General features: G+C 40.0%; 2 protein-coding genes across 3 annotated transcripts in view; both read left to right on the forward strand.

Moving 5' to 3' along the window:
- The first annotated feature begins 6,307 nt into the window (after positions 1 to 6,307).
- On the forward strand, positions 6,308 to 19,600 carry SPO11 (SPO11, initiator of meiotic double stranded breaks). 2 transcript variants are annotated; one of them, XM_006921936.1, is made up of 13 exons: positions 6,308 to 6,438; positions 8,276 to 8,389; positions 9,640 to 9,728; positions 10,120 to 10,186; positions 10,433 to 10,541; positions 10,891 to 10,974; positions 11,667 to 11,703; positions 12,042 to 12,151; positions 15,283 to 15,382; positions 15,678 to 15,715; positions 16,642 to 16,718; positions 18,865 to 18,976; positions 19,481 to 19,600. In XM_006921936.1, the coding sequence occupies exons 1-13, from the start codon at positions 6,308 to 6,310 to the stop codon at positions 19,598 to 19,600; spliced, it is 1,188 nt and encodes a 395-aa protein (XP_006921998.1). The 2 variants fall into 2 exon arrangements, with proteins under 2 accessions (XP_006921998.1, XP_006921999.1); XM_006921937.1 differs by lacking the exon at positions 8,276 to 8,389.
- Positions 19,601 to 23,108: 3,508 nt separating this feature from the next.
- RAE1 (ribonucleic acid export 1) overlaps positions 23,109 to 24,455 on the forward strand; it is a 16,430-nt gene continuing 15,083 nt past the window's right edge. The window contains exon 1 of the mRNA XM_006921938.3: positions 23,109 to 23,309. Within this exon, the coding sequence (XP_006922000.2) occupies positions 23,131 to 23,309 (179 nt within the window). The 5' untranslated portion in view covers positions 23,109 to 23,130. The remainder of the gene's footprint in view (positions 23,310 to 24,455) is intronic.

The following is a 24,455-nucleotide window of genomic DNA, read 5'->3' on the forward strand; positions in this document are numbered from 1 at the left end:
AAAAATGTCCCCAGACATTGAATGTCCCATAGAGACAAAATCACTCCAGTTGGAATCACTGCCTTAGACTAAAATCTCAATTCCTCACCTTAGCTGACAGACCCCTGATGGTCTGGCCCTTGCTAACTTCCTCTCTGAGTATCTTGCTGGATCCACACCCTCCAGCAACACTGGCCTCTCTGATTTCCAAGCTCTCAGAGTACGTCCTCCTCAGGACCTTTCCATGTGCTCCGCCCCCATCCCATGGCTGGCTCGTCCTCATTATTTAGGTTTCTTCTGTCCACCTTCTTTGCTGTTTCCTGGACAGCCACTCCCTCTCCTAATACCCAGACGCATCTTCCCTGTAACACATCGCTGCTGAATTCGCGTCAGGTGTTGGTTTTTGTCTTTACAATGTGAGTTCCGCTCCAGCAGCGTGTGCATCTTGCTGATCTTGCTCTTTGTTGGATCTCTGGTGCTAAGAGTGCTGGGCCCCAGGAAGGTGCCTGTCTCCACGGGCTGGATGAATCACTGATTTGTCACCGTGTAAATCGGGAAGCCCTTCTGCTGCCTGTGCACAGTAAAGGCGGGGACATGGAGGGGAAAACACCTTAGGAGTTTTCATCACCTTGGCTTTGGGCACCAAACGTGCCTTCTGGTCTTTTGTAAAAGGTCTCTTTCTATCAAAACTAATTGCCAAGAAGTCTTTAAAATGGAAAACAAACAATAAAAGAAGAAACAGCAACAGCAGAGGGGGAGGACAGGAATGACTTTCAATATTTTCAAAGACTCCTTAAATTAAAGCAAGTCTCTGTGTAGTGTTGACTGATTTTTCAAGTACAGTAGAGACCAGACAGCGGAGCAGGACTGGAAAACGGCTGTAGCGGTGTGTCTCTAGGTCATGGCGTCGGCGATTCCAACAAAGGGCGCTGGGTGGAGGGGGCAACTAGCAGCCCAGCTGGGGTGTGAGGAAGAAGGAAATAAAAAGCGGAGAGGATGAGTCAGGCTGGGCTGTGGCAAGATGCCACCCTGCATGCTAGCAAGCAGAGAGGGAACCAGGCTGAGGACCCATCTCTGAAAACCCACAGGACAGCATGATGCAGTGGAGAGGGAGAGGGCTCTCCCCAGATCCTCTCCTCCGGGCTGGTCTTCGGTGCGGGGATTCTGCTGGGCACGACTGAGCCTCCTGCCTTGGCTGCTTCTGTTAACGAGAGGCTCAGGCTCGCCCGGAACTTCTTGAACTAGAGGCCCAGCCATAGAGGTCCTGAAAGGTTCTACTGAGGATCCTAAATATTTCAAACCACCTATAAAATACTTTCACTAAAGGAAAAAAATCAAACCAGAAAGAGTCGACCCCTTAAATCTGAACACCAATTTACAGGAACTACCAAGGAAGGAAAAACACATTACACGACACCACAGGGATGCAAAATACGCTTAACTGCACAAAACTCTCTGGGACAAATGGCTCAGTGTCTTCAACAAATAAACTGCAGGGAAAAAAAAGAGGGGGACCTATAGAATTAAGGAGACTTAAGAGACTTATCAACCAACAGCCATGAATGGATAGACCTTATCTGCACTTTGACAAGAAAAATCTATAACGAGAACAACCAATAAAAACAATTCATTAAATAATTGGGGACATTTAGTATGGACGTTCCTCAAAAAACTAAGAATTAAATGACCGTATGATCTACCAATCCTTCTTCTGGGTATTTACCCAAAAAACCTGAAGACATTTATCCACGTAGATCTATGCACCCCGATGTTCACAGCAGCTTTAGCCACGGTGGCCAGGACACAGAAGAAACTCAAGTGTCCTACAAAAGAAGACTGGATAAAGAAGCTGTGGTACATATACACAATGGAATATTACTCAGCCATAGGAAAAGTTGAAATACTGCCATTTGTGACAACATGAATGGATCTCAAGATAATCATGCTAAGCAAAATAAGTCAGAAAATGTTGAAAATCACGTTATCACTCATACGTGGGATATAAACTGAAAGCAACAAACATTACAGACTCATGGACACGCAAAGTGTCCATGCCAAGTGGTTACCAGAGGGAAGAGGGGGAGGGGGAAGGTAGATAGGGATAAAAGGGGTCAAATATTTGGTAACAGAAGGAAATCTAACTTTGGATGGTAGACACACAATGCAATATATATATAATTTGCTGTTGACTGATACACTTGAAACTTATTTGATTTTGTTAATCAATGTCACCTGACAATTTTTAATGAAAAAATAATTGGGGACATTTCAACAGTGATGGAATATTTGGTGATATTAAAAGATGATTGTAAATAAAAGTTTTGGTATGACGATAAGATGATGGTTATTTCTGAGTCTTTTTTTTTTTTTCAGAGATACATGTCCAAATACTTATGGATGAAATAATATGACGCCTAGGATTTGGTTCCAAACGATCTGGAGGGAGGCTGGGAAAGTGATGGTTATAGACGAAAAAGTTTGGCTATGAGATGACAGTTGTGGAAGCTGGCGTTGAGTCCATGGTAACACATTATGGTACTTTTTCTCATGCCTTCATCAATAATATGACCCACAGGCTTACGAATATTTTGGTGATCTTATTAAAATTCAATTTACCTTTCTTTTATTTGCTTTATATCAAACATTCAGCTATATAATCACTGGCTATGAAAAATGGGCAAATTAATTCATCAAGACTAAATTACCCTGACTTTGAGGCAATATCATATGACTCAGAGCAGAGAAACTTTTCCTGTCTGTGTTTTGTCATTTGTATCTCTATGACACTCAGCAATTTTATTTATACTTCTCAGAGCCTCAACTTTCTCCCCCGTAAAACGGGAGGAAGTAAACAAGATTTCATGTGTGGAGTGCTTGGCCCAGTATCTGACCGTCAGCAAACTGCAGTTACTATTATAACCAGTGGCAGCAATACCAGAAGAACGTAGAAGAGGGTATTATTCGTATAAAAAATTATGCTTCTTCAGGTATGTGTAGAAAAATTCTGGAATATTACAAATAGGTAACAGATAATCCCCCAGGAGTCATTCATTTATTCAACAAACACTACTGAGTGCCTTCCGTGTGCCAGGCACGGTAGACCTACAGAGCGCAGGATGAGTCAGCCCCTCCTCTCCTGGGGCAGACAGGGTAGAGGAATTTAAGCATGTTGAGACAGGGGGAAACCAGGGATCAAAACTTCCTTAGGGGTGGTCCAGGGAGATGTCCAGATTGAGATCTGAAGGGTACAGGAGAGTGAGCCAGGCTGGATGTAGGGGCGGGAGGGCAGTGAGCAGGGAGAGAAAAAGGAGAGCGCATTCCAAGCTGCTAAGAGAAGGCCCTTGGGGCAAGAGGGAGTAATTCCAGGGTCCTATGAATTGCAGAGTCCAGAGGAGACAGATCAAGGTGGGGACAGTGAGAGGCTGCAGAGGGGAGCGTTTCTTGCACTTTTACTCCACACCTTCTCAATTGTACCAATATTTCATGAAAAGCATGTATCATTCTTAAAATTTTTAAAAAGCTAAAAAAAAAAAAACCCCACCAAATAAAAACACCTCATAAAGTTCCAAGAAGAAAAGAAATTATTATGGCAATTTCTTTTTCTCTCAAGCATCCTATATCATGTTAAAATTACTTACATTTGCTAAAGAAACCATCTCATTGAAATGTAACAAGCATTTGATCCTCTCCTACCTGGTTTGGGGAAGGGCCTCTCCATCCTTCCCGATGTCCTTTCCTTTTTTTTTGGTGAGTTAGGCCTGGATACAGTAATTGTGCCTAATATTTAAATTGCATCATTTTAAAGATGCAATTTCCAGCCCACACGGAGGCTCTAGCCCTCAGACAAGTTTCAGCACATCAAGGTGAGTTTGGAGGAAAGTGGGACTTGAGGAAAAGCTTTTCATTTCCCAACTGAATGCAGCTTGAGCACCATCCCTGTGCTGAGCATGACTGGCCCACAGAAAGAAAAAACTCAGTATCGTATGGGGACTGCCCTGCTAAGTGGCATCTGCCAGTTTCATCTGCCATCTGTTGCTGGGACAGGATACGTTTTTCTGGTTTCTTGGGGCTGTGGTTGACTTGGATGCTGAAGTGAAGCACACAGCTTGCATGCAAGTTACCTGAGCGGGGCTGGATACCTGGCGGCAGAGCTGCAGCTGCCTGGGAGATGTGCTGACGCCTCCTACTTTGGTCTGCCTCAGTGGGAACCCCGACGAGGCCCTTTCAAGTCAGTACCTTGTGGTTTCTCCCTGCAGGATGCCAGGTTTATGATGCGCTCGTTCCGTACACTGTTGTGATCCTCTCCCTGCGCCCCCGCCCAGCTGAGGTCCTTTCATTTCATGTTAGATCTAGTGAGGCCGCTGGCTCCTGGCTGAGTGTAGCACCACATGATACAGAAGGGTCTGTCCTCACGAGAGACAGACAAATGGTCAGATGGTTCTAGTCCCAGGAGAGAGGCACCTCCCAGCATACAAGCCTCGTGGGTGTCACTGACTTGGCCTTTCCCTTCAAAGACCTTTATTTGTTTGCTCTTCATTGAGAATAAAGGAGAGCCCACCAGCTGCAACACCCTCAACTAAAAGATGAGAAAACTGAGGCCAGACGGATAATTCCATCACCAAAGCAGCCCCCACGAAATTATGACACGTTCCCAGCCAGACCATCAGCGGTCATCATATCCTACTCAAGAGCTCAAATTTGGAGTTGAGATTTACCTTTCAGCTCCATCACTTACCATAGTACAATTTTGCACGAACTGCTCAACCTCTCCAAGCCTGTTTCTTCATCTGTGAAATGGGGATAAACATTTTTTACCACTTAAGAGTTATTGATTTAAATCCACTTCTCACCCTGCCAACTTTATTATTCAAGTGTTTACCTATTTAGCCTAGTCCTCCCTACCTCTCAGACAGGCAAGGACTCTGCCTACCTTGTTCATAGCTGCATCCTCAGTAACTAACTCTTCCTAGCAAAGGGTAGGTGAGGGGAAGTATTTGTGATAATAGTAATAAAGGCCCTCAGCACACTGCTTGGCACAGATGGCCATCGTGAGGAACAGAGGAAGCCCATGATTATTTATGATGGGAAAGCAGTTTTGGTTTCAAAGTGATCAAATAGCCAGGAATGGAGGGAACAAAACAGCTCTTTACAGCAGGCCTGCTTTTCTGGGTCAAAGTCCCCAGGCCCCCATTATGCAGGATCAGGCCCTCACAAGCCCTGGAGCCAACTTGCTCCAGGGTCTCTCCCCACTGTCCTCTCTCAAGGACATCACCCCCCAGAGACACGACTCCTCCCCTGGGGCTTCCAAATCCCTATCTTCTGCCCTAAAAGGCTCAGAGGGAGCAGGAAAACAAGTACAGCTCACCACACTCACAAAGGGAGGATGTGGTGCCCTGGCAGCGTTGCTAGATAAAATACTGGATGTCAGTCAAATTCAAATTTCAGAACAACAACAAAATACATTTTTAGTGAAAATATGTCCCAGAGATTGCATGGGATCTAGTTATATGACCAGGAAAAAAAAAAAAAGAAAAGTAAAGAAAGAAAAAAGAAAAATTCTGCGTTTATCTGAAATTCAAATTTTCCTGAGTGTCCTCTATTTTACTTTGCTAGATCTGGCGGCCCCACAAAGTGATCCAGCTGGGATGTTCACCCAGGCCTGCCTGAACTTGTGGACCTCACTTTCTCCGCTGCTGCAAATTCGCCTTGATCACATTAGGAGGCTCCTGGGGTGGTTACCAGACTTGAAAGACAGAGACCGAGAGAAACGCGCTTTGTAAGCCCTCAACCACAGCATACATGCTGCTACGGGTGGGAATTGCGTTTGCTTCGATCGAGGCTCAACCCAGTGCCGAGAACTGTTACCTGGCGCTCAGTTGGATCGCCATAACTATTTGTTTGGATGAAAAATCTCATCTACTACTTTCCCTAAATACAAAAAAAAAACCCCCACAAAACAACAACAACAAAAAAACAAAACCATTTCAAGGACATCTAGGTCCAGCATCTCAAGCATACCCTGCCGTCCCTGTCACTTGCCGAACTGCACCTCGCGAGAGGTACAACACTTCGTCCCTCGGGTGAGTAGACGGCGGACGGGGGCCTGCGCGCATGCGCACTCCTCCCAATGGGCGGTACTATGCGCATGCGGCTGTGCACGCTGGCGCCGCGGTGAGGTGTGCGCGTGCGCAAGTGGGTCCCGCGGCCGGAAAGCGCGGGAAAAGTGCGCGGCCTGGTCCGTGAGCGCGCACACGGCGGGCGCAGCGCAGAGCCTTTCAGAGCCAAGTTGGGTTCTTTCCCTCAGAGCTTTTCAACGGCGTCTGCGTTCATGGCCTTTGCGCCCATGGGGCCTGAGGCCTCGTTTTTCGAGGTGTTGGACCAGCACAGGGCTTCCCTGCTGGCCGCCCTGAGGAGAGGCGGTGGGGAGCCGGCAGGCAGGGGGACGTGCCCCGCCTCCAGGTATAGGGCTCCCCGGGCGCACTTGCCCGGGAGGTGGAAAGCTGGAACCCCTCCCGCTGCTTCCCAGGTGCCAAGGCCACAGGCCGGCCAGCCCCGAGCCCGAGAAAGCGCCTTCCTTAGCGCGCCTTACCTTTTCTGCTTTCAGCCCTTCTTTTGAACTCAAAAAAGCCCCGTGACAGCCCCAGGGGCCTTCTAGAATGTTCCAGGAGCATTCCCACAGCTGGGCTCGCAGATTTCCTGGGATCTCACGGGTCAGGGAGTTTCGGGCACAGTTTGGCTTTGTGCTTGTTAAAAAAAAAAAAAAAAATTATATATATAACTTTTTTTTCAATTTTAACTTAAGTTTTCAGGATTTGTTGGTGGGGGTAGAGAAAGTGAGGAAAATGAATGCTGTGAGTTCTCCCTCAATAAGTGATTTTGTTTTGTTTTTTTAATCAAAATGAACGAGGAAGTCAACACATTTCAGGTGGTTTATAATGAGACGACGGTTTTCTTGGACATGACGACAACGTACATATTTTAAGTGATTTCTTTAACGTGGATTAAAGCAGTTGGCTGGTTAGTTCAGAGTGTGGTGCTGATAAAATCAGTCACAGCGTTTCTCAAGCTACCCAGCTTACAATTAACTACAGAAAATGCGGGTTTATGCTATTACCAGCTTTAACTTCAAATGCTCCGTTGTTCTGCTTCCTTGATCCGCTTTTCTGGTTTACTAGAAGTTTTTCAGCCTAAACAAATGACTGTCTTTTCTTTTTAAGCCTCAACTATCAAAAAACAAAACAAAACAAAAAACCTGAAAACCCACTAGCAAACACATTTTTACATAAGGATTTAGTATGAGGGAGAATTTGTGAGGGGAAGGGAAAGGAGAGAGTAGAAATCCCTTGTTTTCATTTCAGATGTTAATTAATTTGATTGTATCTTAAAGTTGGTCACAGTATTGTCCTACAACTTTTTTTCCCAAACCAAAAAAAAAAAAAAAAAAAAGATATTTGAGTCAGTTTTTACATCTTGATTTTAGAAAATATTGAATATTTTAAAATTTATTTTCTGATACATGCATTTCTAATGAAAGCAAGTTTCTGTGGAAATTAGAACAATCTCCATTTGCCCATTTTCTACATTTGATTTCCCTTCCTAGGCAATATGCTGATGATATTTATAACTGAACAACATTTTTTGAAGCTGATGGCTTGTGAAATTAAAAGTCAGCTGACAGAAAACTGGGCTAAGTCTTAATAGTTTGCTGTAAAGTGAAGTAGTAGTTGCCAAATCCTTTCATGGTAGTGATTAAACTTTTTTCTTTTTATATCACTAAAATTCAAAAGGGCTGATTTAAGGCATGAGATCAATTAGGGTAATGTGCTACAAGAAGTTTCTTTTGAAATATTTTTGCATTGCATTTTGGGGAAAGAAATTAAATTCAAAGCCAATATTACATCATTCTTAATCAAAACATTTATCAGTAGTATTTCGAGCCAATGTGTTTGTATTCGAGTAGCTTAATACAAAAAGCAGATTGAAATATATTTATAAATCATATTGTCTAGTCATTAATCTAAAAGGGAGATATTACTTCAATGAGTAATTGTTCGAAAAGTCGAATTGCAAGCAAATGAAATTTCTCTAAATAACCACTATAAGTACAGTTTTGTTGTTTTAATGCAGTTTTTATGTCAAAATTTAGTGGGAGATATCATTATTGAGATGGATTACCTAGTCTTAAAAAACAACCAAGGAAACAAAATTTACTTCAGTATTGATCTGGGGAAATGTTACATATTATAAAGGCCTAATTTGGAATTAAGATTGAATCATAGTGTGTTTATTGTTTCAGTTCTGAGGTTCTTTCATCTATAGAAAATATTATCCAAGACATAATAACAAGCTTGGCAAGAAACGAAGCACCTGCATTCACAATAGACAACAGATCAAGCTGGGAAAATATAAAGTGGGCATTTTGGATTTTTTTATTTTTAAATGCAGTATCTATGTCATTATTTGAATTTATTCAAGTTAAGAGTTCTAGTCAGATTTCATTCCTTGTGTTGCCTTTACTCTACCCAAAAGGATTTAAGGACGTTTACAAAATACATACCACACTAGCAGGTTATATAAACTAGAAGTAGGTGTGAAAGATAAGGCAAAGGGAAAACAATACTAAGAACAAAATACGGAGCACCAAGAGAGGTCAGAATTCAAAATGCATATGATAAAATCTTGCAGCCCTGCTGAAAGTAGGCTCCAAACTTAGATCTAAGCTTTCTAGCACTCAAAGGAGGAAATTCTCATCTATACTGGGAAAGCAAACCACTTGCTCAGGGGACCTACAGCCAATCCTGATACTGAGACCAAAATAAATGTATCCTGAACATTTCAAAGGCTCTTTCTCCTAACAGATCTTTCTCTGCTAAGTCGCGTGTCCAAGAGGGTAAAGTCAGCAAACGGCTTTATCAAAATCCTGGTTCCTAGTTACACTGTGTTTTTCTGAGCTCCTCAGCCTGTAGAATCTTTCCACTAAATTATGAAAAACACCACAAGAATAGTTCTCAGAGTTACAGAAAAAAAGAATAAAAGTAATTTTGAAGCTCCTTAGTCTCTCAGTATTCTTTTATGATCAATATAATTAATATAAAATGTAAACTTTTGAATCATAATTTGCTTCATATTTTGCAAGATGAATTAATTGCATTAAGCCTTTGAAGCAGCTGAAAACTGGTCTATTCTACCACCGTTAGGTCAGGCTTGGTAGTTCAATTTAACAATCTAATAAATTATTTCACTTAATGTAATGAGATAAATCAGAGATAAAATATTTCAAAACTTTTAAATTGAATTGTAATTATTAAATGAGTAAATTATTCAAATTAGCAAAATGCTAATATTTGAAAATAGTTCACATACACTAAGTGTCTTCGCAAGTAAGAAATACACAGATATAAACACACGTCATGATCAAAGGTCTATAATTCATTTATTTTAAACTCTTTTAGTGTCTCTATAAGTCACAAAACTAATTACCTAATTATCATCTGGAATTATCTAAGCTTATAACCAAGGTGATCCTAAAGCTTTAGTGCTTACATTGAAAAGAAATGTGAATTTAAATGACATGCAGAAGAGAGCACCAAGGCTATATTGTTTAGTGTTCACAAATTAATTATTTTTAATTTAATTCCCTTGCTTTAAATAAAATGACAGGTTTGAAGATTCTGTTGGTCTTCAGATGGTATCTCATTGTACCATGAGAAAAATCAAAAGTGATTCACCAAAATCAGTTAAAAATTTTGGTAAGCTAATTTTTCTTAGCTTTTAGTAATAAATGACTTTGGTTATCCTCTGGGTTTTAGTTACTGCTAGTTAAATAATTTTACTTGTTTTTTAATAGACCACTCTTGTACTTGAAGTAAATTTATAGAATTTTGCATTAATAACCATGGATGGAAGTAAATTGTAATTCCAAAATAAATTTTCAAGGTACATGATTCAATGGAAAAGTTTTCTGTTCACTGAGCAATTAATTTTTTTTCTCATTCTTCAGGCAATTATACTCTGTACTTAACACTTCTAGTTTGGAAAGATAATTTTTTAATGTTATGGAAAGTAACTGGGGACAGTTAAAATCCTCGATAACAGTATGTTTTGAAATGAGTAACTTGTTTATTGCATCTTATTTTCCAGCTCTAATTCTTAAAGTATTGTCCGTGATTTATAAATTAGTACAGAGCAACACTTATGCAACCAAAAGGTAAATACATTGTCCTGGTAAATTACTCTTTAAAATGCAGTGTGAGATTCAGTTAAGTGAACTTTCATTGCAGGTTTTGAAAAGTTACGTAGGACTAGACTATGGGTAACAGGTTACTTTTACCTATTACGTGTGTTTATATGTGTGTTTCATCCAGTTAAATCTTTCTTCAAATAATACTCCAATACTTGTCATATTCAAAGAGAACATGGTTAATTAAAAATATATTTTTTTTTATTTTCTTAGAGACATATATTACACTGACAACCAACTCTTCGGTAACCAGGCTGTTGTGGACAACATTGTCGATAACATTTCTTGTATGCTGAAAGTGCCGAGGAGATGTCTACACGTAGTAAGTAGCATTTAATGCAAAACATTTTAAAGACAACGTGTGTGTATAAAAATTGTAATAGAAGAATAAATGTGATCTGCGCCTTCTTTTGATGTTTTTCGATACTATGTTTTTCTCACTATACATTTAAGTGACCTATTCTCGATCTAGTCCCTTGGATGAATGAACCAAAATAGATGAATAACCAAATATTTTTCATTCTTAAATACTCTTACATGTTTTATCCTTCATTTCTTAAGTTCCAGTCTAAACTAAAATAGGTATATTTTAGCAGGTGACTATGAGGAGTGACTTCGCAGCATAAAATATATTCGTGAAAAAGGTTTCAAATATGTCTATTGTTTTTCAGTTATCTACATCAAAAGGTTTAATTGCCGGCAATTTAAGGTATATGGAAGAAGATGGCACTAAAGTGAATTGTAGCTGTACAACAGTAAGCATCATTAATACGTTCACATACTGTAACTCCCTTTCCGATCCTTTGTTTTTGAAATGTATTTTATTTCCGGCTTTGTGATGTAGTTAGAAGCTTTAGATTTTACAATAAAATCGAAGGATGAATAGGTATATGCTTGGCACGGCTATGCATTACATAGTCTCAAAATATGCCATTTGTCAAATGTCATTGGAATAAACATACGTATTTCTTTTAAAAAATGCACTGTCGTTTTCAGATGGAGTGTGTCTGGACCATTTTAGCATGGTTACTTATGTAATCTTCATAAAATATTCTGGTTCTGAAAGTAGTATGTTTAAAGCTAAACTATTTGCTCAGCCTTGGTGCGTGGAGGGCCCGCAGCACTAAACCAGCACAGCAGCTTGGAGAGTGCCAGCCAACCGGCTTGCAAGGCCGAGGAGGTCCTGCACGAGGGGTCTTTCCTTCGGTCACATATCCACATAACCACAAAGCTTCCCAGAAATTCTCACCTGAAGGGAAGTAGTTCGGGTATGTCTGTTTTCTTGCTGAAAAATAAATCTGTTTCCTGCTGTTTTCTCTCTGAGACGTAAACTTCTGATGACAGGTATATTTTTTAATGAAAATATAGGATTTTTGTGATACATTTTCAAAATGTGGTTATACTTTCTTTTTATTTAAAATAAAAACTGTCTTGTTTTGTTAATCAGGCTGTTGCTGTGCCATCTAATATTCAAGGAATTTGGAGTATCCTTTGAATGGGAAAACTATTTAAACTTCTAGAATGTTCATTCATTCATTACTTTGATAAATCAAGCCTTCTAATATATAACCAACAAGCTAGACCCTATAGTGGTCAAGATGAACACACCATGGTCCCTTGTGTTGGATTCTTTTAGGACCTCACCATCCGGTAGGAGAGACAGATATCTATATATATGAATAGATATCTGTTACATATTTGAAGGTAAAAATGAAAGTACTATATCTATAGCTGCTTTTCAATTGATCTGTATGGCACCATTTTTCATTGGTGGTTAAATTGAAATATTCTTGCCTTAAATTTGTCAGCCTTAACTTCACAGATTTAATTACAGATGCAAAATTTCTATTAATCGTAGAAAAAGATGCAACGTTTCAACGACTGCTAGATGACAACTTTTGCAACAAAACGTCTCCGTGCATCATGGTTACGGTATGTCATCTGCCTTTACAATTTTGAAACTAACGTACTTTGGTGATTGGTAAGAGGATTTAAAACATCATCTGTACTGCTCGGAAAATGCTCTGTTATCAGTACGATGCATCCTTTGGGGGGTGTAGCACAAGAATTTCCAAGGTGTTTATTTAAACATCCTCAAGTCTGACTAAACTCTGGAGGATGGTCCCAATTCTTAAATATCGGTGATTTTCTAATACCATAGAGAGTTTACACCGTCTCCCAGTGCCACTGTCACACCATTCCCACAAGGGCTACTTGTACAACATGGTAACAGCAGGGCTTTGGGAAGGGTTGAATGGGCAAGACCTGCTCCTTATTTTCCTGTCACAGGTTTGAGTACCAGATAATTTCATTAATCCAGTCAAAAGGAACCTGCCTTTTTTTCTTTTTAACATAAATGTTCAAAGAATAGCAAAGAACATAGCAGAAAATGTTGAGATAACGCAGGGAACTACAGGCACCAGTTAGCAAAGCGTAGTAAGCTTCCCGCCACAGTGTCATATGGGAGGAGTTCATAAAACCGGAGTGATGGATGACATCTGCTGGAGTAGGAAAGAAGGAAGTGAGAAAAAGGAAGCTTGGGGTGCGGGTAGGTGGAATGATGGCAGAATAACAGGATGGATCAGGTTCCCCTCTCCTGTCCCAGCTTTATTCGACTTTTATAGATCTTTATAATAACCTAAGTTTTAGAAGAAAAAAAAAACTTATCTACTTAAAATTTGTCTAGGATATTAGATTAACAGTAAGTATAATGTTCATGAGGTGTATTTGTAGAAGCAGTAAGGAGAGCTGCTCTGGAGAGGAAGCAGGATGCTGGCCACTGCACAGAGTCCCAGAAGGGCTGACCACTGCCAAGGAAATATGCTGACTTAATGTAGAGATGTCAGGCACTAAAAAAAGTTTTCGGATTGGCGAGAAAGAAAATGACAAAGATTAGCGTGGCAGTGTCATCAGTTCAGTGGAGAGGGAGAGAACTGGGGTCAGGGAGCCTGTCGCGAGGCTATCAGTGTCAGGACGAAAGAGGAGTCATTCAAGAGAAAAGACCGAAACGAAGGACATTGCCCAGGCCAATTCAAAAGGACTAAGTGACCACGGGATATGAGGAATGAATCAAAATGACCCTGATGTGTGGAACCTTACCACGTTATCTCCATTGATAGCGCAAGACAAGTAGCGGGAAGGCCCAGTCCTTCGTGGAAGAAAGATTTTGAGTGTAGTTTTAGAAGTATGAATTTGAGATGATAGCAAGACATCCTAGTAGCGTCTGCCTAGTTTGAAGTGAAGGGACACGGTCGAGATGGAAAATGCATACTGAGATCTCATAATGAATAGGGCTTGTATTTGAACTCCTGAAGTGATCTCTCTGTGGGGCGTGTTCTGTGGCTCACCGTTTGGCCCATCCTCTTCCCCTTTTACACCTCCTTGGGGAGAGCGCATGCTTGTTAGGCTGACTGGAGGAAGTCAATGCATTGCAGACAGACACCTGCAGTGGCCTGGGTCTCTGTTCAATCCTTGGTGATCGAATCCCAACTGGTACCACTGCTTTGGAGAAGTGTATATAGCTCGGCTTTCTGTCACTTCTGGTTGGAAGAAATGATGTACTTAGTAGATGAACATATATTTAAAGAGAGGGAAATCACACGTGATCCCTTTTTTCTACCTTGTCTTCTTTCTTGTATGCTGCCTCCTAGTCCTTGCCTGTCTGTGCATTGGTGCTGTCGTGGTGTCCATTGACAATCACTGCTATTACCCCCAGGAAACACCCACAAGAAGTTAACTGGTAGTAGTTGCCTCTGAAGAAGGGAGCTGAGCATGGAGAGTCAGGCTAGGGAGGGGCCATTTTTCACTGGATGTCCTTCGGTACTGTTTGACCCCTCCACCACATACACCTGGAAAAAAATACACCAAAGGAAAAAATTAAAATGCAGTACCATTCACTGATCCTGGTATGCCAGAAACTCTACTAAGCATTTTACATAATTAGAGTTTTCATTTATTGTTGTTTGTCATATAACTTGTAAAATCTCTCAACAACCTTATGAGGCAGGTAATATCATCACCCCATTTTAATAATAGGGTACTGAGACACAGGAAGGCATTTTACCACATCAGTTTCCCCTCCCCCATCCTGGCTTTCTTCTACTTTTTAAAAACTAGGTTTTTGAAGGGAAAAGCTCATCTACTTAAAATTCTTCCGGCTTACTAGGGCTCAGATTCAGACAGTTCAGCTCCTCATTGCTAAAGCGCCATAACTGTGTGGCAGGCGTATTTGCCCCAATTTTATAAATAAAACCACAGCTTAACAAGACCAAGAAACTGGCTCAATATCACCCACTAATGATTCATAAAGAGGGAATTCAGGCTCAGAGCTGTTCGATGGAAAGCCCGTTCTTAATCTCTGCCTGCTTCTTGCTCTGTTCCACGCTGCATTCGGTTTTCTGCTTTCCTCTCTTGACACTATCATAATGCTCATTAGAGTACTTTCTACATGATTTTTGTTTTAATGGCATCATGAGATTTTTTTCCCCACCACTTAGGCTTATTAAATCCCAAATTTAAACCAGGTATTCTTCTAAGCGCTTTATGATTACTTACTAATTTAATTCCTGTACTAACCTCATAAGGTGTTCCAGAGCCCTAAACCACAGGAAGGTTTGGGGACTCATCCAGGTGTGTGCTGCTGAAAAGTGGCAGAGCCAAGATGGCAGCCCAGGCTATCTGGCTCCTCCCCTGGCACATGTCACCAATGTGCTATGCTGCCTCCCCATGTCCTTGTCGTTAGATTATTTTGGCTTTTTATAGTATTTTTGTAATTTTCAATAACACTGTGGTGAACATCTTTAAGTATGTAGGATTTTTATCATTCTTGTTTCTGTTGAATTAATGCCTAGGATAGGAATAATTGAGTCAAAGGTATGAATATATATGGGCTTTTTCACCCTGTTGTACAGATTGTTCATTTCTTCACAGTCAACACCAGTCTTCCATCACCTGAAATTTAAGGTGAGGGAATCTAACTTTTAAATTATTAATAAGGTGAGGATATAGTTTTATCGATTTCATTCTACTGGAATTAAAATGCATAATTTTAATCTTGCTTTTAGGGGAAGGGAGTGCCTGATCTGAACACAAGACTTTTAGTCAGGAAGCTGTGGGATACGTTTCATATTCCCATTTTCACTCTTGTAGATGCTGATCCACATGGTAATTTATCGCTGGACTATTTGAAACAAATATAGTTGCACCATTTGTTGCTGTGTTCTGCCCTTAGAACATTTCCATCAATATTTTAAAAGAATATAATTAGTAGATTAAAATTAATGACTGTAATCATTTGAGGTAATTTATCGCTATTTTAGACATATTTAACTGAACCATAAATTCTTAGTAATGTCCACAAAAATAAAATTTGCTGATGTTAGATATAATTTAAGAGTGCAAATTGTCTAACCTGTAATATACGAGAAGTCTCATTTTAAAGTTAACCTTCTTTTAACAGGCATAGAAATAATGTGCATTTATAAGTATGGATCTATGGTAAGTATAGAAAAATGTTTTTCCTTTTTCCACTATTGAGATATTCTATATTTATTGGTGTTATTTCTGCATTTACTTATTGGTCCCTGGTAAGCAAAGGGCTCCCAAAATGTACCAGTGAGGCTACTGTTCTAGTCTAGAGCCAGTCTGTTTCCATGGCTGCGATTCCAGCTTCCAGCACAACCAGTGCAACCACAGATGATAGAGCGGGATTAGCTGTGGACAAGAGACATTATTATCCTCCTCTCCCAGCCTGTTGAAGTAACCTTGGTCTTCAGGGTGACAACATTGTCTGATCACCAATTATACTCGGAAAAGTATATGTAGCCTTGAATTATGACACTGCCAATTCCCTTTTCTCCCACCATAAGGAGAAATGAAAACACCACCCCATTTGCCACTAGAGTCTGCAACTACCATACATCAATGTTTCTCAAAGTGTGTTCCTGGACCAGCAGCATCAGCATCATGTGGGAACTTGTTAGAAATGCAAATCTCAGGCCCTCTCCAGATCTATTAAATCCGAATCTCTAGGGGTGACCCCTCCAAGTGATTCTGATGGGTGGTAAAGTCTGGGAGCCAATGGGACACACCTCGAGTGTCCCAGACATATATGTTTATAGCAGATGGAAAGGATGATGGGGCAAGGCGTTAAGATACAGAATCACGAGAATACAATAATAAATGCAGGCCAGAGAGGTTTATTTGTAGTTTTACTTTATAGAAAATCAACCCAGAAATAGTACAAAGTAGTGTTAGAAATCCTCACTGAAAGTCTAGCTTAGGGACGCTCTGGGTGATTTCCCAGAGCTTCTGTGGGCTCTAGGGGTGTGAAGTCTTTAGTACTTGGTCTTCTTAATGAGTAAAAAAATTTGGCTGCAGAAACAAGTGTGCCTTACCTAATACACTTTTGTTCTTTATTTCAGTCTATGTCTTTTGAAGCTCATAATCTCACAGTTCCAGCTATTAGGTGGCTTGGTCTCCTCCCTTCTGATATTAAAAGGTTAGATGGTTTAGTAGAACTAGAATATTTAAAATAATGATTTATTGTAACATGTCACAATAAGCCTCAAAAGTCACTATAAAAGAAAGCTCTTAACATTTTTATTTACATCGTTCATTATGGCTCAGGATTATATAGCTATGTATTAAATTTGTCAATGTTTCTATTTCAACTGCTAAAATACTTTACAAATGAATTTGGTTAATTGAACTTTCAGCTAGCTGGAAAACATTTTTGTTTTACTTTTATAGTTAAAATATTTTGTAATTTTTATACTTAGAAAGTATAAGACATTGAATCTAGTTAAATGGTAATCATTGACAACATCATTTAACATATGAATCAATTTTATCAAATTAAAATTTTTAATTTTATTAAAAAATCTCACTTTAAGATTATGTAAAGTTTGAGAACCTAAAGTTTGGCAAATTTATTGTATATGTTTATTATAGAAAAAATATTAAGTAACAAGATAAATATAATTTATAGTTGAACAGCTTTACCCTTGTATATTATTTTCTGTGCAGAGTTATAACTTTTTCATAAAAATGGAATCATATTCTAATATGATTTTGTAATCTTCCTTTCTCATACAACACAGTGAGATCGCTTTTTTCATGTCACTAAATACATTTCTCTTCCATGGCCCCATTTTAAGGTCTTATATTACTGAATTCAAATTCTGGATATACCAGAGTTCATTCAACCAGTCCCCCAAAGCCAGGCAGGTGGGTGGTTCCACGTCTCTGTCCCCGAAAGCAGAGCTTCCACAGACCCTCTTGTAGGTGAATCTTTGCCTGCAGCTTTAATTAATCCCACTGGCTGAATTCCCAGGATAGCTAGGTCAAAGGGTATGCACATTTTTAAGGCTTTGACTGCCCTCTGCATAAGTTAATCATTTTGCTTTCCCTGGAGAGTAAGAGCCCACTTGTCTCTCGGCATAGGGCAGCATCGCTTTTATTCATCTTGCTAATATGATATTTAAAAGTACCTTATTATTGTTTTAATTGGCCAGTGAGAAATAACTTAAACACGTTTATTAGATTTCCTTAGCAGTGAGCAAACTTTGGGAACAGGTGCTCGTTTCCTACATATGGAACATGAACAGCTTTGGGGGGATTGCCAAAATGAGCATAAGAGAAAACTTTCAGTTTTTGATTTTTGAATATTTGCACTCTAGTGAATCAAAGTCTTGTTCAGATTAGTATTATGTGTCAAAATCTCTTGAGGCTGATCTGTTTGTATGAATATCATTTCTAACAAACTCAGGACAAATGATCTGATCATTATTAAGGCAGAGGGCTTGGAGAAACTTGATCTGCAACTCAAATTCCATTAGTGCCCTCAAAAGCCGCTCCAAATGTGCAATCAAAAAAACAACAACAAAAAAAAGAAAAAGATAAACAGCGTGGTAGCTACACAAACAGCTCGAAGAGAAATCCTCTAGGCCTCCCTGTCAATCAAATTGTCACCTTATCCTGGAGCAGCCACTGGCAAGTGGTCATAATTATGGGAACATTGGAAAAGACTTTGTGAAATGAGAACTCACCTGGGAAATCCTGGATTTGTGATTTCAAAAATTAGGCCACAGCATACATCCTAGACCTCTCATGTTCTGCTTTTTTAAAATTTAAAACTAGATAAATATGTGTATATGTGTGTGCATACATGTGCGTGTAAGTGAGAAGCGATAGACTAACTTCCAGAGAATTCTCAGTGAATTATAAAGAATTAAGTACTCAGTGGAACCTAAAATTCCACAGTGAACCTCACTGCTGGCCACACATGTCGGAGCTCACTGCTTCAAGACCGTAGAGCTCTGGAGTTACCTCCGTGTTGACATATATGATGTTAGTGCTATTGACATTTGTTTTAGAACCAATGTCTGTCTTCCTGTCATCGTCCCATGAGTATGATGTGAACAAAAACAACTTAGGACAGACTTCCACTGTGAACTTGAACACTTGCTGTTTGGTCTGGGACATGCCAAATCCCCAAATTCTGGATTTAAAAGGTGGATCTCTAATCTTCTTATCTGTTATTTCTGAGTTTCTCGAAATAGTACAATAAATACAAATGAAATATATGTGACCTTCAAGTTATAGAACTTTGTTTTTACTGATTTTTTTCATCTATTTTTTTCCAGGTTAAATATACCAAAAGATACTTTAATTCCACTGACAAAACGGGATCAAAAGAAACTTGACAGTATCCTGAAGAGACCTTATGTTACTTGCCAACCATTTTGGAGAAAAGAAGTATGTTGCCTTTTAAAATTCAAGCGTTCTATGTATTATTGCCTTTTACTTTAGTAGTGGCTATTCACGTAATATTTTGAAAATATCCTCCTTGAAATTTTTGTAACCAACAACTAAGGTGGGTGTTGTTTGGCAGTACATGGGTGTTGAAACGTCGAATTATGAATGCTAATAAATAAGATCACCTGGATGGAGCTGATCTATTTTTATTCTTATCCTTATCATAGTTATAGACCCATTGTCTATGGCTTTATTATAGTTTATAAATGGAAAAAAGAAGATAAAAATTATAAAGACCCCAGACCATTCCTAGTTATTGAAGGCATCCACATAGGGTATTACCCTAATATTTTTAGCTGTAGCAGCTCTAGAATATCTTAGCTGACCCTAAAGGCTATTGCCCTTGATTTTGGAAAATAAAATAAGTCTAGTTTACTAGTTTGTCGAGTTGACAGAACTATAACAAAGGACTTTGTTATGACTATATTTTACTTTTATTGACAGATGGAAATAATGGCAGACTCTAAAATGAAGGCAGAAATTCAAGCTTTGACCTTCCTATCATCAGATTATCTTTCCAGAGTATACTTACCTAACAAATTAAAATTTGGAGGATGGATATAAAAATATATCAGAATATATCTTGTGATTGCAAGAAGATTCTCATTATTTTATATAATACAATTAATATTAAGGCATGAAGTACCTTATTAGGAACAAAAACAATAATAGTCTAAATTTGAGAGCTTGCAAATGAATTATAGTGTTCAGCAGTTTTTTCTTAGTTATGTTTTCTTTGCCTTCATAGTATAGGAATCATACCTCATTAATTCACTTGTAAAATTAGTGCAACTTATTTTGAATAAATATTTGGGTTGATATAGCCTTTAGTGCTTTATTTTATTTTTGAGAATAGTTTTTATTAATAATAGATTTATTTGAAAAATTTCTGAAGGCTTTTATCAGTTCTCGCCCAAATTCAGATCACTTGAATTCTTTTCAAGTCTAGGTTTATAGAACAAAAAACTTCTCCAGTTTTAAGATTTACAGAAACCTCAGATTTTAATAAGGCCTTTCTGTAACAGTAAAGATGTGACCTTTTACCCTCATAAACCCATCTTAGTTTTTCCAGAGGTGAATTTTATGATTTTATTCTGTACTTTCAGTAAACTTTTAACTGCACTGAAAAGTTTCTTGTAATTAAAAGCAAGAATATGTTTTTGTAGGAAAGCACAGAAACGCTGTTTACTTATTTTATCAAGATAAATGTTCATAATAATAATAGGTAGCATTTCTGAGAACTTATATCTGGCAATCACTGCTTACACATCGTTTTATTTAACTCCCCCAAGAGCCTCGTCTCCCTCTGACCTATAAGTTTACAGGTGGGGATACCGAAGATGTTCCTTGTCCAAAGCCACAGCCACGACATGGCCGAGTGGAAGCAACACTACTGTCGACCTCGAGAACAAGACCAGCTGCGGGCTCCAGTGCAAAATGGAAGCATAGGGTCCCTTGTTCAAAAGTCACTAAGAATGTCAAGACGAAAGCAACAGAGAATTAAACTAAGCATGGGCCCTTCTTAGCATGGGGCCCTCTGTGACAGCACAGGTTGTATGTACCCAAAGCTGGCCCTACTCAAGGTGTTCTAGTAATTATTAGATAAGGTAATAGAATAATAAAAGAAAATACCTTACTTTCTTTGCGTGCCAGATATTTTTCTAGGTCCTTTATGAACATTAACTAAATTCACCTTCACAGAAACCCTATAAGCGAGGTACTTTTCTTATCATCCTCATTTTAAGAACGAGACAACAAAAGTATAGAGAGGTTAAGAAACTTTCCCAAGGTCACATAACTACTAAGCAGTGGAGTTGGGACTTAAACCCAGAGTCTGGCTCCAAAGCATACTTTCACCATGACATTGGTACACATGTGTGGCCAGGGATGCACACTGCTTGGGGAAGGTCTACAATTCTTATTGTTGGCTAGGCGTCAAAGCAAGGCCCCTGATGCCAAGCCCGTGATGTCAACAATTATGTTATGTTCTCTGGTCACATTGGAACTAAATATTTCATTTCGAGAACATTCTGGTATACTGTTAATTTGACTTGTGAGACAATCAAAAATTCTAGAAAAAAATTTTTATAAATCAACTTTTTTCTTTGAATTTATACCATATATCTTCTGTTAACATCTAATTATATCATTACACTTTGCTAAGTTTTATAAAGGAGAAATTACTAATTGAGAAATATATGGTTAAGCCACAAAATATCTGGATCAGGATATACTGTCAAAATAAGAAGGAACGAAAAATCTACATGTTATTAAAATTTAAAAATAAATTTGAAAAAGGCTTACAGATACATTTGGTTTTGATAATTAAATTCATCTCAAGTTTATGATTGGAAACTTATGTAAAATAATTTTTATTTGGGTAATGAAAATGGTAAGAGAAAAATACATTATCTTTATTATGTGCAGATGAAAAATTAATGTTAGTAGCTATTTGGGAATCATCTAGAATTCTAACTATTAAGATTTGTTTCTAAAAAAGATTACTGTAAAATAGGCAGCTATTTAAAATGGCACCTGATGACAGACATCCCTTCTACCATCATCTACTGTATTTGTTTTAAGTATTTTCATAATTTTAATCAACAAAAAACATTTGGATTGGAATCTGTTTATAATTAGAATGAATAGAAACGGGTGCAACAAAAAAGCGTTCAGAGAATCATTTTTCCTTGAAGGCTCATAATTACCTTTGCAAAATAAAAGCTCTTGTGATGTCCCCAGGTTTCTGGGAAATTTAACTTTCATCATTGATGATGCTAATTGATTTTAGAAATGATTTCATGGGGTAAAAATCATATTGCACTTTCTACAAAATAGGCAAAAAACACTCCAGGATTTCCACCTATGGCTTCCTTTAATGAGACTGTCTCAGTTGACCTGTTCGATGTAGATACCTGTTTAGTCATGCTGAAAAAAAATGCTTTCAAAGCTAAGCCACGTGTACATGTACATTAAAAAATTTTTTTCAACAGAATGTTTTTGTAGTAAAGTACTGTTGCTTTTGTTCGCCAGTAAAGGTATGTAGCCCAAGAAAACGATCCTGTAAAAATAAGCCAAGGTCGCCCTCTGCTGGCAGAAGCTCTACTGTGCTCTTAAATCTTCCCAATATTTGCGAAAGACATTTCTTTAAAACATTTTCAAGGCATTGTTTTAAGGAATGGGAAAAAAGAGTCTGAGACACAACAAGAGGGTGGGGAAAATTGAGGATTTCTGCGTGAGACTGATGACTTGACAGAAACCCATTTTGTGTCATCAGCTTTAGATGTCCCCAATTCCTTGTAAAGCGACACTTAATGTGTGGTACTTTGCAACGGAGCTATTTATAAAAACTTAATGTATTAAAAAACTTAAATTAAAATTTCAGAATTAAAGAGCGCTTCAAATGAAAAGGAATTCATACAAAATTACATATTGCTTCTCTTCTACCTAACCTAGAAATGGAATATAAACTGTGCAGTCATTCGTAAATATCCCCACGTGTAGAAATTGTAGGATTTACCAGTGTCAATGATAGCCATGACCAAAACTTAATTTTAATTTTTTTATTTTAAATAATTTTTCACCCATAATCTAAGGCTCAACAATCATACCCATGGGTACAGATTGTAGTGATTCCCTCTCTTATTTCTAGGGGGAGAAAGTGGGATGACTCGCCACAATCTGTCATCTGTGGAGGTGTTGAGTCAGATTTGGGGGGCAGGCTGCTTGCATCCCAATTCAACTTCTACTCACTGCCCCTGTGGCTGAGACACGCTATCACCTGGCCTTGGTTTTATCAGTGGTAAATAATAATAATATCTACTCTACGGAGTCATTGTGATGATTGAAGGAGATCATGGACTTGCAATTCACTAGAAAAGACACTGCCCTCTACCAGTTCGGGGTGCGGATTTACCAAGGCAGTTGCCGACTTACAGTCGACTTCACGAACTTTCGACCAATCCGCAAACTACTGGCACGAGGACTTCCTCTTGGCGTCAATAAGGCTTCTGCGCATGTGCCTCCGCCTGGCGGCAGGCGGAGCCTTTCTCTTCCTTGCCTTCCGGGCGACGCAGGAAGTGGCTCCGGGGCGCATGCGCCTCGTCTCCACGGTACTTGAAGTAGTTTCCTCCGCCGGCGTCTCGGGACCCCGGCTCTCAGGATTCCGGTTCGCGGCTTCTCGCCCTCTCCCCTTCCTCGGCGCAGCGGCTTCGCAGGCTCCAGAATCCTCCTGCTCCTCGCAGCCGGCCTCCCTCCGCGGCGCGACTCTCAGGTAGGCCCGGGACCGCCCGCCCTCGCTCCGCCGCCATGGCGCCGCCGAGGCCGGGTCCCCGTGGCGGAGTACGCCTCGCAGCCAGGTGCTGGGCGCGGGCCCGGCTGTTGGCCAGCTGCGTTAGTGGGTCCTAGGAGCGACGTCGGAGCGGGAAGGGGCCTTAGCAGGCACCTCGGGTCTAAACCCTCTCGTTTCTCTTGTGGGGGAAACCGAGGCACCGGCAAGGGTCACAGAGTTGATGGCAGAGTCTGTGGCCTGTGCCCTTCCCCATTACACGTCTAGCTTCTTACCAGACACGTGCCACCTCCTCGGACACTTTTCCTGACCGTTTTTCTGCCGAAGGGCGCCCCCTTTTCGTCTCTCCCACGCCTGCCTGCCTCATTCCCTTGGTTGCACTCACAACTCTCAAACCGCGTCTTTCTCTTTGTTTCTGTCTTCCTCCGCCAGGTGTGTGTGATGCACGTGTACCCAGCTCCCCGAGGCAGGTCTCTATCGAATGGCAGCCGCCGTGGGCCAGGCGTGCTGTGCGTTAGGGAAGGACCCAGACCTCTCTCTCTGGCCTTGAGGAGCTGACATTCTCCTGGGGACGGGATTGTAAACAAGAAATTCCAGGTTGTGGCAGGTGCTATATGAGAAAAGGGGGATGTGATCGAAAGTTCGATATGTTCCATTAGGAAAGCAGGGACGCCTCTGAGGAAGGGGCCTTGTTAAAAAAGATATGTCTAACAGCTTCATGGAAGTGTAACTTACCTACTGTAACCCATCGAAAGTGTACGTTTTGATGAATTTGGAGAGTTTGATAGAGCTGAGTAAACATCACCACTGAACAGGTTAAGCACATCTCCATCACCTCAAAAAGTTTTCAGGAGGCACCTTTTGAACTGGGATCTGAAGATTCAAACTGAGACAGCTGGAGACTTGGGGAAGGGTGAATAGTCCCTGCCTGAAGGAAAGCTGGTGGGAACGCTCCAAGGCAGGGGTGAGCTTGCCGTGTTCACAGGCAGGGCGGATGCCAGCAGAGCCGGGTGGCTGCAGTGCAGCAAGGCCAGCGAGAGTAGGGTGGGGGGATTGGGTAGGTTGGAGACAGGTGTCTTCTTCATAACGTGTGGTCCACGTAGGCTGGTTAGTACTTGAATGACCCTTGCT

This window comes from Pteropus alecto, unplaced genomic scaffold (genome assembly GCF_000325575.1).
Source record: "Pteropus alecto unplaced genomic scaffold, ASM32557v1 scaffold45, whole genome shotgun sequence".
NCBI lineage: Eukaryota > Metazoa > Chordata > Mammalia > Chiroptera > Pteropodidae > Pteropus > Pteropus alecto.

What these genes read in the sequence shown, in the direction of transcription:
- SPO11 (XM_006921936.1), top strand. Translation starts at nt 6,308, where the DNA reads ATGGCCTTTGCGCCCATGGGGCCTGAGGCCTCGTTTTTCGAGGTGTTG. An exon ending in TGTAGATGCTGATCCACATG is followed by an intron (nt 15,383 to 15,677) that starts GTAATTTATCGC and finishes TTCTTTTAACAG; the next exon opens with GCATAGAAATAATGTGCATT. An exon ending in AACCATTTTGGAGAAAAGAA is followed by an intron (nt 18,977 to 19,480) that starts GTATGTTGCCTT and finishes TTTTATTGACAG; the next exon opens with ATGGAAATAATGGCAGACTC.